The sequence below is a fragment of the Durotheca rogersii genome (genome assembly GCF_024521655.1).
Source record: "Durotheca rogersii strain YMJ 92031201 chromosome Unknown GGS23scaffold_8, whole genome shotgun sequence".
Taxonomy (NCBI): domain Eukaryota; kingdom Fungi; phylum Ascomycota; class Sordariomycetes; order Xylariales; family Xylariaceae; genus Durotheca; species Durotheca rogersii.
The window spans coordinates 551,045-565,285 of NW_026251239.1; the positions used below are offsets into that span (position 1 = coordinate 551,045).

Sequence of the window (14,241 nt, forward strand, 5' to 3'; positions counted from 1 at the left end):
GCATCCATCGGTTATCCCATGCCCGTCAAACCACACCCTGCTTACCTCTCTGTCCGGTACCTCGCGCCGGCGCCCGCGGCCCCTCCACCCGCACTACCGAGCGACCGCACACTCGCCATTCAGGGTCCCGGATCCTGTCATCGGCCTGCCGGTTGCCGTCTGCGGCGGCGCTAACACGACCGCGCGATCGCGGCGCTCTAGTCCCGTCCCTAGTCCCGTTCCGTGGGCCCCCCTGGGCGCGGATCGCGAGTACGCGTAGCTTGCGGCGGCGGACGGGCACGTGCACATATATACATACACATTACTGACATGGCGGCGGGAGCAGAGCGCTTAAGAACGCGACAAAACAGCATACAGCACAGGCGCGCCGGGGCGTGTGCCGCGCGGGAGCGCGATTGCGCGTCGTCGGCCTGCGCCGTCGGTAAACCGTCTGGGCGCCCCACCGGCTAGCTTGCCATCGACGTAGCAGCCGGGGGAGGGGCCATACCGTACGGTGGAGGGCCAGGGGCTCGGCGAGCCGGGGGGGGGTTTCTGAGCTGAGCTGAGACACATACACGTACCTAGGTAATACTTAGCTCTTGGTTGGCGACGATCGATCGGCCCGGTGGCGGGAAAAATGTTGGCAAGGTATTCTCTTCGCAGCGCTTGGCGGCCGCACAGTGTCTGAACTGTGTGCGCGGTTCGGGGGCGGGCGAGGAAGAGCCGAAAATCACCGGCTGGGCGGACAATCGTAATGTTCCCCGCCTGGAGGAGTCGAAGAGACAGAAAAAAAAAAACAGAAAAGGAAAATGCGGAATGGACCAGGAATGGGGATCATCCTTTTGGTTTGGAACGCGGACTTTATTCAACTATGCTCTAAGTGTGTACCTAGATGGATGTCTGGTGCGAGTCGTTTTCGTCTTGATAAACCAAAAAAAAAAAAAAAACACACACCGGGCTGCTTGAATCGACATCAATATTATTAAAGATGCGGTACGACTTAGCACAGCGAGGTATAAGTCGTCTGAATGCCAATGTCATCAATCAGCACTCAGCACTCAGTTTGGGTCCTCGCCCAGGTAATTCTGCTGCTTTTTCTTCCCTCTTATCATAGCCAAAAGATCGTCGCGGAGCCGAGTGGGCTGGTCAATGAGCCCCGCCTCGTAGGCGTCGATCGCTGGTTTCTCCCAAACCAGGTCAGCCTGGGCCGCCGGCACGAACTGGGTGCGTCGGAAGAGTTTCCAGCCCCAGTAGGTGCAGAAGGCAACCAGCGCCATGGTGTAGAAGGCGAAAAAGTTACCGACATTCCAGTTGCCCGGCAGGAAGACCGAGTAGCCAAACGTAGCCTCAATGAGGATCATCCACACCATGGCGATGTAGCCGCAGTAAGGCTGCAAGTAGCCATAGTACGGCAACGTGCGGCGGTCAATTCCCTGCGCTTGCGTGGCGTTGTAAAAGAAGATGTACGTCAGGCTCACGACGATGTAGTTGATCATCTGCGAGCCCTGGGTGAGGGTGGCGAGCCACGTCACGACTTGCGCCGTGTTGTTCGACACTTGCAGGAACGACAGGAAGGGGAACACCATGACGAGACAGAAGGCATACACGGGGATGCCGTTCTTGAGCGTCTTCTGGAAGATCCGCGGCGCTTGCCCGTCACACGCGAGGCCGTACAGAGACCGCATCGCGCAATAGGTGTAAGCGTTACCAGCGCTAAAAATACTTGTAATCATAAGGGCGTTGACAATGTGCGGGAGCACACCGACACCGAGGTTCTGCATCGCGATAACGTAGGGCGAGCCGTTGGCAGTGCCCGTGTCGGCATTCCGCAGCGTCATATCATCGTACGGCAGGACGATGCCGACGCAGAGCGCGCCGCCGATGAAGAAGACGGCGAAGCGCCAGTATACCGTCTTGAAACCGTCCTTGAGGTACTTGCGCGGATGTTCGGCCTCTCCGGCGACCATGGCAAGATACTCGGGGCCGACGACAGTGAAACCAGCGGAATAGATGGCGGCGAGGAACCCTTCGAACCGACCCAGAGCGCCCTCATGGAGGTACTCGGCGAAAGATCCTGGACTCGACCAGTACCGGAATCCGTAGGCGTCATGCTGAGGATTGCCTCCACACATCGTGACCAGGGTGAACATGTATAGGATACAAATAAGTATGATTTTCCCACTTGCCAGCCAAAACTCGGCCTCACTAGAGCACGCATTAGCAGAACGAATCAGGAACTACGCCGAGTGCTGGATCGACGCGAAGGCGTTGTCGCGTAACAGGCAGGTCCACAACGACGGATCCGAGGCGACAGGAAGTTCGAGAATTCGTGCACGTACCCGAAATACTGGACGGCCACAATATTGATGAGACTGTCACACACGTTAACTACTCTGCTGCGGACCCCAGGAAGGCCGAGGGCCGGTATCCGAGGAAGACATACGCGTAGAGGATGATGCAGGCGAAGCAGATGGCTATCGGGGGGATGTCGTCCCGCCAGAAGCCAAGCACCAGGTTGATGGCGGAGATCTCAAAGGGGATAAGGCAGGCCTCGTAGAGGAAGAAATTCCACCCGGCCATGAAACCAAGCGCCTCGTCGACCCAGCGGCCAGCCATGCGGATGAAGGAGCCGGAAACGGGCATGTAGGTGACCATCTCGGCCATGCAGTTGTTGACGAGGCCGACCATGACGGCGTAGATGGTGTAGCCGAGGAGGAGGTTCCCGGGGCCGCCCCTGGCCAGACCGCCGCCGATACTGACAAACAGGGCGGTGCCGATGCTGCCACCGATGGCGATCAGCTGGATCTGGCGATTGCCGAGGTGGCGGTGGAGCTGGTTCTTTGTCGAGGCCTCGACCAAGGTCTCGTGCATGTCGACGCTCGAGGCGACCTCGTTCTTCTCCCCCTTGCCGCCCTCACGAGAGGGGGGAGCGGGGGCGGGCTCGGGCTTGTCGTGTGCTGCCGCCATACTGAGAGCCCGACAGGGAACTCCGCTGGGCGAGCGGGACGGTGGAATCGACGTAAGAAGTCTGTGGGAAGCACCGTGACTCTAGTACCATCATACCACGCACGCGATGGCGTTTCTGATCCTGTCTTTGCACGGAAAAGGGGGGAGGGAGGGAAAGAGAAATAGGTAGAAATGCTACGAGGGACACACACTCCCCAGACTAAAGAGATAGGTTAAAGGGGAGAAGTTCCGAGGAATGGAATGGGTGCGATCGGGTGAGCCGTAGAGCTCAGTTATGTAGTGCCGCCAGGGACCTGCCAGCGCCTGGCTGCGAAGTAGGTACCTACTTGCAAGTTGCAACGAGTTGGTAAGCCCATGCCATCATCGGCAGGGGGGCACAGCAGCAGGGATGGGGCACTACGTTGTGGCATGTACTTACGTAGTAGGTGCCTAGGATGTACCTACAGATAGGCCAGGTTGGGGCCAGGTTTAGGAAGATTAGGGCAATTAGGTACCCCCTAGAGGTGTACAGGTAGCTCTCTAGGGGTGCCTGGGTACCTACCTAGGTATGTGTGAGGTAGGTAGGTTAGGTACCTAAGGCGGCAGACGTTGGGCGAGGTGGGGAGTGGGCGAGCCGCTATTATCAGGGCTCCCTGGTCTCGAAACACTCCTAGCGGCTTAGGTACATGCCCACGGTATGTCCGTTATTGTCAACCCGGGCCTAGGAATGTCCTCCTATTTACCACCGTGATCAGGCAGTACCCACATCCCACGCTCATCCTAAGGATGCGCCGGTTGCGAGGAATCCATATAGGTAGGTAGGTATGTACGTACGACGTAGGCCGCATCTTCTAGCGGTAGGTTGGGTGCGCAGAACTCGGGTGGGAGTAGGGTAGGCGGGCGAGCCGTGGGAAGTGAGGTGCCTCGGTGCTGCTAGCAGCGAAGGCTTACTTCCGCTTACCTGCCTCACCAGGCACGTCGCCCACGGCCGCGCCGCTTCTCGGTACAGAGGGGGGCATATCGCTGTTCGCCGTGTTTGTGTGATGTTTGCTCGGCTTATGGCCTTTCGCAGCAGACGGCTGGACGGCCAGTAGGTTTACAGCCCACAGACAGCCTGCAGACAAGTCGCCATCAGCATCAGGTAAGCGGCATGAGGCCTACGAAGGTTGGGTAACATGTGGGTGATGGCGGTTGAGTAGTATGGGGTTCCGCGTAATCAGCAACCGTTGTCGAATCCAGGACAGGGATGAGTCGTGAGGGAAGAAAAGGCAATACATTCTAGGTAGGTATGCACACCTACATGATGCTATGCCTCTCTGTTACGCTATCGGCTCAGGTAGGGAATCCAGGCAGGCAGGCAGGCAAACTGAAAAGTCTGACGAGAGAGACGGCATCTGATTTGCCATCTGGCCACCGAACCGAATCGGGTAATAACCGTCGATTCGACGTGCGCCCTTTACCAACCTACCTACTACGAGTACGCAGCAGACGATGAGGGAGCTGGAGGAGAGGTAACCAACTACCTACCTCCCAGGTCACATACCTAACCACGGGGAAAAGCAGAGGCGACGCCACGTAGACGGCGAGCGAGCAGCCGAGCCGGCAACCGGACGAGCGAGAGAGGAAGAGAGAGAGGAAGGCAGGAAGAACAGAAGGAAGGAAAGCCAACGAACGCGAGGGGGGGATTAAGGTGGAAAAAATTAGCAAATGCGCCGCCTCGGTGACAACATCGAAGAGACCTTGGCCCTGCGAGCCAAGAAGACCAAGTTCGCCTATTGCCGCAGCACACGGAAAATCTTATGATGTTCATGGATCTGCGAAGGTACATCCATCCTAGGGGCGAGGGACTCTGCGCGGACGGCCAACCGATCCCTCTCGCCCAGTACTTCGGCGCAACCTACTCGACCTATCTCCCTGGTGTAGGTAAGCGTTCGCTCCAATCGCTACCAGAGTTCGTACGGGCACGACGCCGGGTGGCGACCGTCTACCGCCTGCGCGGCCGGAGCAGAACCAACACCTGGGGTACACACCCCGTTAGCGACCGCCTCTCGCGATTAGGGCTGCGTAGCGACGGATGGCAGGCTGGCCCGTACCCTTCGCTCGCCAGCTGCAAGGCGCTGGATGTGTGTAGGCCCCGGCCCACTACCGTATAATACCGTGGGCACGAGGACCCCGGCGCAACCCTGGCGTGCCACGCAGGGAGCCAGATGCACAATGTCGTAATGGCATCTAGGATTGGGCCGGGGTGTGAGCCGGGGGTATGAGCCAGGGGGGCAGGTCAGTTCAGTACGTATGAGTTAGGGGAGGCTGGAGGACCTAGCCTGACCTGACCCGACCTGCCTTTTCGGGTTTGTCTGGGGCTGTCTGGGGCAGCCGGGCAGGGTGGGGCTAAAAAACAGAGTAGGCCGCCATCCGTTATCTGAGTAGGGACCTAAAAGGGCATGGGACGTGGGTGTGGGCGTGGGCATGCGTAGGTACGGAGGGGGCTCGTATCTCTATCGGAAAAAAAAAAGAAGGGAAGAGGTTGATGCTACGACGATAACCAGACCGTTCCCCAGCTTCGACATTCTAGATTCCAGATTCCGGGATGCTGCCGCCCACTCACGGCCTCGCGATTAGCATCGCGTGGTGTCGTGGGGTGGTATGCCTTATCTAGCATCGAAGCCTCGCCGCTGAGGATTTCTCGGCGTCCTTCTCAGCCAGCCCCTCGTCCACCACCTTACCGACGACGCGTCCCCTACTCCATCTCGTGAGCACACCGTCCCGACGTTTCCCTCCTTTCCCCATCTCTCCCCCCAGTCACCCGTCCGACGGCTGGGCTCGTGCGACACCGAAGCGTGCCGGAGATCACTAAAGCGATGCCGATGACTGCGCGTAGGACGTGCAAAGACGGGAGGAGCGCGGACGACGTATCGGTGACATACTCATAGAAATAAGGGGGGATTGGCCGTGTGGTAGTAGGCGGTCGCCTGGAATAGTCACCGACAAATCCCACCGAGGGATGCAACATCGCCCCAGCGAACCACTTCCTTGCGCTCGCTACCCGAAGAGGACGGAGTACGTAATACTTGGACGAACACCTTCGGCGGTACGTAGGATGATGGAGGTTGGAGTTGAGATTGGAGCAATTAATAGAGAGCACCCCCATGCAGAGAAGGAAGAGAGGCCGTCCTGGACTCGAATCATACACCTACCTAACATCAAACATATTATACAGAGGTACCTAGGTAATAAGTAATAGGTAATAGGATGCCTGCCTGCCTACATCGACATATGTGCCTAGGTGTGTAATACATAAACCACATGCGGTACACAGCTGCAGCGTCAATCCCATGGGCCGAATGCTTCCTACCTACCTCCTCGGTACCTAAGCTACTTGCGCTACAACCTTGGAATAGCAATGTTCAAGACCTCTACCCCCCCCTCCCCCGAATACCTCCTCGTATAATACTCAGCCGGGCCGCGACGTAATCGTGAGAAGCTATAGGTACGTAATGGCGCGTCCACGTTGAACGGGCCGGCATTTGGCAGTTAGCTAGGCGAGCCAATTCTGAACCTGAAGCTAGGGGGAGCATTCTACAGCTATCTGCGAACTGGAATGTCGCGGTAGGTTGGGTGGGTACACAGGTACCTGCCAACAGGCACTACCGAGGTAAACCCTGCCATCTCCACACACACACCCATATTGCCCCCATTGGCCAATGAAAAGTGCCAATAGCCTACCCTCCCTCCCCGCGGCCAGCCGTTGTTGTACCCTTCCACACGCGCGCCGTCGCACGCGAGCAGACGCTCACACGGGGACGAGCCGTCGGTGTGGCCACACGGCAGTGGGCAAGCTTAGCTGAGAGGTTCGCACGGCGCTTTCTTGCCGTAGACCGGCAGCAGCTTGCGGCCCCTCTTACGCAGACTAGGTACCTAGGTAGGTAGGTAGGCAGCTGTGCGGTTCGTAGTCTGGAGGGAGAGGGAGGACGATGAGACGGCGACGACGGAGGGCGCTATGCCGCTGCCGGTGCCGAGCGAGATCGAGCGTGGAAAGGAATCCGGTTTCTAGGGTATACCTACGGGAACCGAAATGGCTAGGAGAGGGATCGGTAGGGAATCCTGTCGTCGTAGCTCTTGGTTAAAACGTACCTAGATAACGATTGTCTTAGTTAGGTACTTACCTAGGTATACCTATCCATAATAGATACGAGAAAATGCCCTCGCTTCGCTAACTCCTGTGCTAGGTATATCTGCTAGGCAGTTCCGCACCCCGGTACCGAGGGTCGCTGATAGAAAGAGAGACTGCCTTTTACATCACTATACACCACCCCCGTACGCAGGCTTCACTGGAGAAGGCCTCGCAATCTCGTGCGGCACCTAGGACTGACCGCCTACGCCTTCTCTCGATGCTGGCCCCCGCCCGTCGCTGCTACGGCACGGCAATTCGGAGATCGTCACCAGGGTTTTGCCCCGCCGAGCTGTCTAACCGCCGCCCTTTCTTCATTAGGGACTTGTCGTGTAGCAGGTTGAGCCTCGGGTCGCTCCCGCAGCAAAGCCACGTAGGTGCTAGGGATCTGCTGGCTGACCTAAGCAGACAACCCACCACGATTAGGTGTAGAGGTGGGTATAGCTGAGAGCGGAGGCTTCATTCGCAACACCTCCCTTCTAGTTGCTCGACCAACTTACGATACTGCTGCCGCCGTTCATCTGCTCGATCCATTATCAAGCCACCCGTCCCTCCGAAGCTTCGAACGTGACCGGCGAACCATGGGACACACAGTCCCCTCGAGACTTAGCTTGCCTTGTGGCACCTGAGGCATCCAGGCATCCACGAAAAACGCACAACTGTCAATTGACCTTAAAAACGCTGTATTTAAGCTGGTTCCAGTAGCTAGCTATTCCTTCAATTCAACAACAACAGGTTCAGCTTTCAACACGTCTTGTATGCCTTACAATTAAGGCAGCGAGGCTCCGAAAGTGAACCGCCAATACGCACACGACAGCCTGAGGAATATGCAGTAATTGGAGCTACGCCGTTCGCTTATTAGCATAGCCCCTCTTCCTAGAGAGGTGCTATGCCCAATTCCGTCTCCCGACGCGCCGACGCGCCGGCCGGGTGCCTGATCCGCGCCAAGTCCCCTATTACATCTCAAGGACAGATAAATCTTATGGAAAAAGGCTTAATGATGAAGCTATCTCTCTACCTAAAGTTAAAGCTTAAGCTAATTTCTTAAGGCTTATATAAGCTTCCGTAATCGGTATCGGAGGATACCGTAAATGCCGTAATATGCCCTCCCTTTTAATAAGAAACGGCTTCAGCCGGTTAAGGGCTAAGTTACTCGGTATCTATCGAAGGCTTGAACTAAATGGGGAATATCCTACTTTAGAACGTGCCGTGGTTCTTAGGTTGGTTGTTCGTATCTTAGCTATTTAGTAAGAAGCTCTCGGTTATTGGATTATATCCTTTCGTTTAGGATCTTTTTAATGATATATATTTAGTCGTATAAGGGACTAGGAGGTAGTTATAGTTTATCGTAAGGATTTGGTACGGCTTTTCGGAGATGGGATATGTTTATTACGGGATGTTAGTATAACTAGGTCGGGAGGTTTAATTTATAGCGGTATAGGGAGATTTTTTCGATAACCTTAAAGGGACCTACGTATAGAAAGGAAAGCTTTGTTTAGTTCTATAAGTGATAACCTTTACGGCTTGGTTTAGTTAAACGAATGTATGTTTATTGTTCTAAGTTTTCCGGCTTTATATGTAGTATATCGTACGTTATCTTTATCTTAGCCTCGGTAAGTATAATAGCGTTTAAGGCGTTCTTTCGGTATTAATCTTAGGCTTGTAAGAAGCTATTAATTAGTTCTGGGTTGGATAGGAGCTAGCGTGGTTTGATGCTATAGAGAACCTGAAACGGTAATAAGCCTATTGTTTTATATTTCGACGAGTTTAGTATCGCGATTAGATAGGGTAGGAGTTTTAGCTAGTAAGATTAGTTAAATAAGGCGCTAAGGTATAACCGTAGCGTTATTTTAATGGCTTTTATAGTTATTTTAGCTTAACCGTTAGCGGAGGGGTAATGGGCGGACGTAAGTCGGACGTTAATTCTAGCCGCTTGGTAAAGGGCTTGTTAAAATTAGGATGTAAATTTAGTATTTATATTTAAGATAAAGGCCTCCGGTAATTACTAATCGGGATATACGTATTGAAAATATTATATGACCTAGTCCTCCGCCGAGTCCGTTATTTTTCCGTATAACGCCTTTTTAAATTTGGAAAGTTTCTCGACTATAACGAGAACGGCGTTATAGCCGCTCTTTAATATAGGTAGTCCTACGATAAAGTCTAAGGAAAGTAAGCGGAGAGGTTCTTAAGGCGGCGTAATAGGTTATAGGTCTCTTATAGGTTTAGTGTTATTCGGTTTAAATGCCTAATAGGAAGGATAGGATTTAACGTAGGTTTCTACGACTCTTTTTAGTAATGGAATAAAGATTATACCTCTTAGATAGGCGTATGTCTTGGAAATGCCTATATAAGTACGTTAGTCGTAGGCTAGGGCGAGAAATTTATTATGGCATATACGTGGAATATAAAGACGGTTATATTCGCCGTCGTTAAAGAAGAGAAAACCGGATGACGAATCTATGGTAAAGCTATAATATATGGTATCCGTAGGATCGAGGGCTATTTATTAAATGATTTTAACATAGACTACTTTAAATGTAAGGTCCTAAAGGATCGATTCGATAATATCTTATATTAAATTATCCGATAGATAAAGGGTTACGGAAACCGTTCTAGGTGGAGATAAAGGGGCTTCTTCTTAACGTAGCTAGATTGGAAGTACTGTTATTAAAAGGCCTTAAACGGGAAACGAATTAAGGTTATTAGTATTATGCATTTATAAGAAGGCGTCGACGTTGGTATGCTATCGTTTTAGTTAATAAATAATTCGGATTCGGTTCTTATACTGGCTTAGATATAAGCGCTAGGCTATTAGTCGTCGTTATTTACGGGGAACGCCTCCTTTATCGAAGGTATCTCTAATCGCCGTATAATCCGTTATAACGTTAATAAAGCTATGGTTTAAAATGTATTCTAATTGCTAGAGTACCTAGACGAAAGCTTTTGTTTCTAATTCCGTTAGCTAGTAGTAATTTTGGTATTTATTTAGCCTTTTAGAGAGGAATATTAAGGGGACGTATTTACCGTCTTAGATCTAGTATAATGCTACGCCGTAACCCTTAATGCTACCATTAACGAATAGGATAAACGGTTTATCGTAATTAGGGAACGTAAGATTAACCGTATCCTTTAGTTTTAGTTTAAGTATTTCCTATGCTTCCTTTACTTTAGCCTATAAGTCCTGACGCCGTTTAATCTCTATTTAATATTCTTACGTATCCTCGTATTTCGGTTTCGGCGGTAATGGTAGAAGAGTCGTATTCTTGGCGTACGTCTTTCTTAGGGGGTTCTTCTTAGGTACCGCCTTAAAACCGAGTGCCTTAATTTCGAATAGGGGTTATGTTATTATAGAATATCTTGGTATATAATTCCTATAATATCCCATAAGACCTAAGCTATGTTTTAAGTCGTCGAGGGTATGAAGCTCTAGCTATTGTATCGCTTTTATTTTATTATTTATGGTATTAATACCTACGCGAGAAACCCATCGACCTAGGGCTCGTAATCCGGGTTAGGCGAAGTAATATTTAGATAATGCTATCGAGATTCCGGATTTCTTAAGGATTATTAGTATAAGGTCTAGGTATCGTATATGGTTATTTATGGTACGACTATAAATAATAATATCGTTAACGTAAATTAATACGAATTATTATAGGTATGGTATAAGGAGTTTTTCCATACGATATTAGAAGAAGTTAGGTAATGTAGTTAATCCTATAGTATTAACTATAAGTCGTTTATAGCCTCGATATTACGTTATAAACGCCGTTTTCTATCTATCGTCTTCGATAATGTCTTATTAGAAGAATCCTTTAACGACGTTTATGGACGTAAAGACGGTATAGCTATATATATTAGTTAAAATGTCTTCCTAGCGTAGGAGGGGGTATCCGTTTAATAGTATTTTAGTATTAATACGTCGTAAATCGACGACTATACGAGGCTTGCCGTTTCTTTAGATTATAAATGCTAGACTAAAGTATAGTAATTCCTCTCTAAGGGGTACGTCTTCGACGACGCTTATTTATTTTAATGGGTTTAGGATAGCGTTTATTACGTTTTTATCTTTTCGAGACATATAATAGGGTTTTTAACGAAGATTGGTAAGATTAATACCTTCTTTAAATTTAATAGGTATTTTAATACCGTCGTTAAACTTACCTAGAGTTTAGCGGAAGAGATAAGAGTATGATTTAATAACTTCGCGTATACGTTAGGCGATTTCCGGCCCTTAGTATTTAGAGATATCTATATATAAATCTTTTAGTTTTAAAGATAATCTATCCTATATATCGTTAGGATTTAGGAGATAGTATAGGTATCCATCGGGGTATTTATAATATTCGGGATCGTCGGGTAGGTCCGTGGTTCCGAGAAGATCTAATAATAAAATAGTTTTAGGTTTATTAGGTTTATCTTTATCTAGGGTCCCCTCTTATATTTCTATAATATATAAATCTATAGTTTTATAGATATTAAGTCGTACGAGTAAACCGATATATCTATTAGCCGGAATATGGATACGGGTCTTGCCGAAATTAGCGAAGGGTAATACGTATTATTGTCCTGTAGTAATTCCTTGTATAAGACTTCTAAGTATGTTAGTTCTCGCTAAAGAGAAGACTTTCGGTTCGATTACGTATCCGGAGGTAGTAATAGGAAGCTTAGGATACTTTACGGGGATGTTATATCCATGGCTTAGTTTAATTATTATCGTTTTAGCCGTCTTAATGGCGACTCGTTCTAATGGACGACGTTATAACTCGTAACGACGTAATTTACTACCGGGGTTTTTACTCGTAGCTAGTATCTTATAGTTAGAGTTAGTAACGATTAATAAATCCTATTTATTTCCTTATTTTATATATAGCTTATTAGGTTAAAGAAATGAAGTTCTTAGAAGGAGAGAATACGATAAAGAGTCGACGATGAATACGGTATAGTCTGCTAATTATTTATTACCATTCGTAATTTAAAAAGTAAGCGTTAGATACGTTAATTTAGTAACCGTTGGACCTTCGCTTATGCCGTTTAGTGAGATTGGTTTAGGAAGACGAGATATTACTGCGGAGGGATAGTATAAAGCCAGGACTGTTCGATTTATTAGGGTAATAGGGGAGCAAGTGTTAATATATGCCGTTAGTTTCGCCGTTTTTAAATGGATTATGGTTTATAGTTGCTAAAAGGATCGAAATAAGTATCTATCGTCGTTAAGGAAGAATATATAAGCGTTATTAGGTACGAGATTTAAGTCTGAAGTAGTAATAGTTTATGTTATTGTTTTTATAGGTTTTTCGATTTTGCTTTATGTTTTATTATTTTCCGTATCGTTTAGTAGTAACGTCGATAATAATACCCTATTATTAGTAGTAATACCGTACGGCTTTAGGGTATTTATTAGGTCGCCGGCGAGCCGTTTTCCGGATTTATTTCGTCCTTTCCTTTAATGTTAGAGATATCTTAAACGATACGATCGAAGTTTTCTTTTAGTAGTAGGGATTCCTCTTTTATATTTAGGTTTATAATAACGATAGCCTCGTCGGTAAGATAGGCGTTAACCTATTATCTTGGTTTAATATAGTTTCCTCGGTAGTCTGGGTTACCGCATTTAAAATAAATCTAACGTCGTCGGGGTTTGAATCCTCCGTTATTACCGGTAGGTAGTTAAAGTTAGGATAAGGTTAGTTATGGTTATTAAGGTAGATAAGATAGTGATTAGGTCGGCTGTTGGTATATCTATTGGTATTAGATCTATTATTAAGATGGCTATTGTTTCGGGAATGGCGGTCTATTGCCTTTAGGAGGTCCTTAAGACTTTAATTATTAGATCTCCTTTTTAAGCTAAATGAAACGAGAGGTATTTATTTCGTATTATGCTTTAGTACGTTTATATTCGGCTCGTGTAGAGTATTTTACGGACGCTAGTTACGATTTTAGGTCTTTAATGGTATTATAGGATTATTTAAGGATAACGACTTATATTAAACGTAGGTTTAATCCTATTTTGATTCTTCTAACCTATAAATCCTCGTCGAACTCGCTAGCTTTATTATAGAGCCGTATCTTCCTATCGACGTAATCGTAAAGTAGTAATATATCTTTTATATCGAAGGAGTATTTTAAGTTATTAGTTTAGAATAACGTCTCGCTCTTATTTTTTTGAAATCGCTCGAAGAAGGTAGCCTTAAGTAGGTTAAGGTCGAAGGTTATGGTATCTTTTAGGGTTATAGGAAGGGAATTAAAAAACGCTATTCCGTCGGTATCTTTTATTAGGATTCCTTACCTGAAGGTATCTAGTACTGCCTTAGTACCCTTTCGGTATGTAAGGAAGTTAATCTTATTTAGGTATTCTATAATAGGAGTCTTTTTATTATCGTATATAAAGATCTCTAGCTTAAGTTTATTATAGGGTCGCTTAGTAGGGTATATTAGTTAATAAGGTACCGGGTTATTAGGAGGCGCCGGATAATTAAGCCCGGACCGGTTTTAGTTATAAGCGTCGTAAGGCTAATATTTACTTTAGGATCGAGTTATACGGGGAGGGAAACCTATTAGTTAAGGAGGTAGCTATAGGGATAGTAGCGGCGGTTATTTTAAGGCTCTAGGGGTTTCGTATCGTAGTAATATAGTCGGAGTATACGGGAATTCCGTAATCGGCGGTCTTTATCGCTAGATGGTTATGAATTTCTCGAATTCCTAGGTATTAATGGTTTACGTTTGGTTATTAAAATTATCCGTTGCTTTTATGGTAATATTTAGGCGTTAGCGGGGGCTTATCTTTCTTAGGATGGCTCTGGCGTTATCTCGGGAAGCGAGTAGTTCCGGGGAGTAGTTTTAGAGGTAGGATAGTTTATCCTGTAATTAATATCGCGGTATTTCGTTAATTATGGCTGCCATTAGGTAAAAATAGTAGAGGTCCTTTATGGTAGGTAGCGCTTTTATTTTGCCGTTAGGTAATCGTAGATCGGTAGGCTTAGGTAATAGAGATAGTTTAGAAGCTAAAGGTAGGCGTTTTAGTTACTTTTCTAGGGATTTAGTAAATGGTATTAATGGTTTTACTTTTTAGTTATATAATCCGATAGGGTCTATGCTTAATAAAGAGGATAAGGAAATTATTCCTCTTTATTTATATGTTAGAAAAA

The 14,241-nt window shown here is 47.9% G+C and overlaps 1 protein-coding gene across 1 annotated transcript; it reads right to left on the reverse strand.

Moving 5' to 3' along the window:
• Positions 1-902: 902 nt before the first annotated feature.
• On the reverse strand, positions 903-3,279 carry GGS23DRAFT_565047 (amino acid permease/ SLC12A domain-containing protein). Its single transcript, XM_051516188.1, has 3 exons — positions 2,423-3,279; positions 2,319-2,351; positions 903-2,184 (listed from the first exon to the last, which is right to left on the reverse strand). Exons 1-3 carry the CDS (start codon positions 2,944-2,946, stop codon positions 1,038-1,040), a joined length of 1,704 nt encoding a protein of 567 aa, XP_051372425.1. The 5' UTR covers positions 2,947-3,279; the 3' UTR covers positions 903-1,037.
• Positions 3,280-14,241: the final 10,962 nt, after the last annotated feature.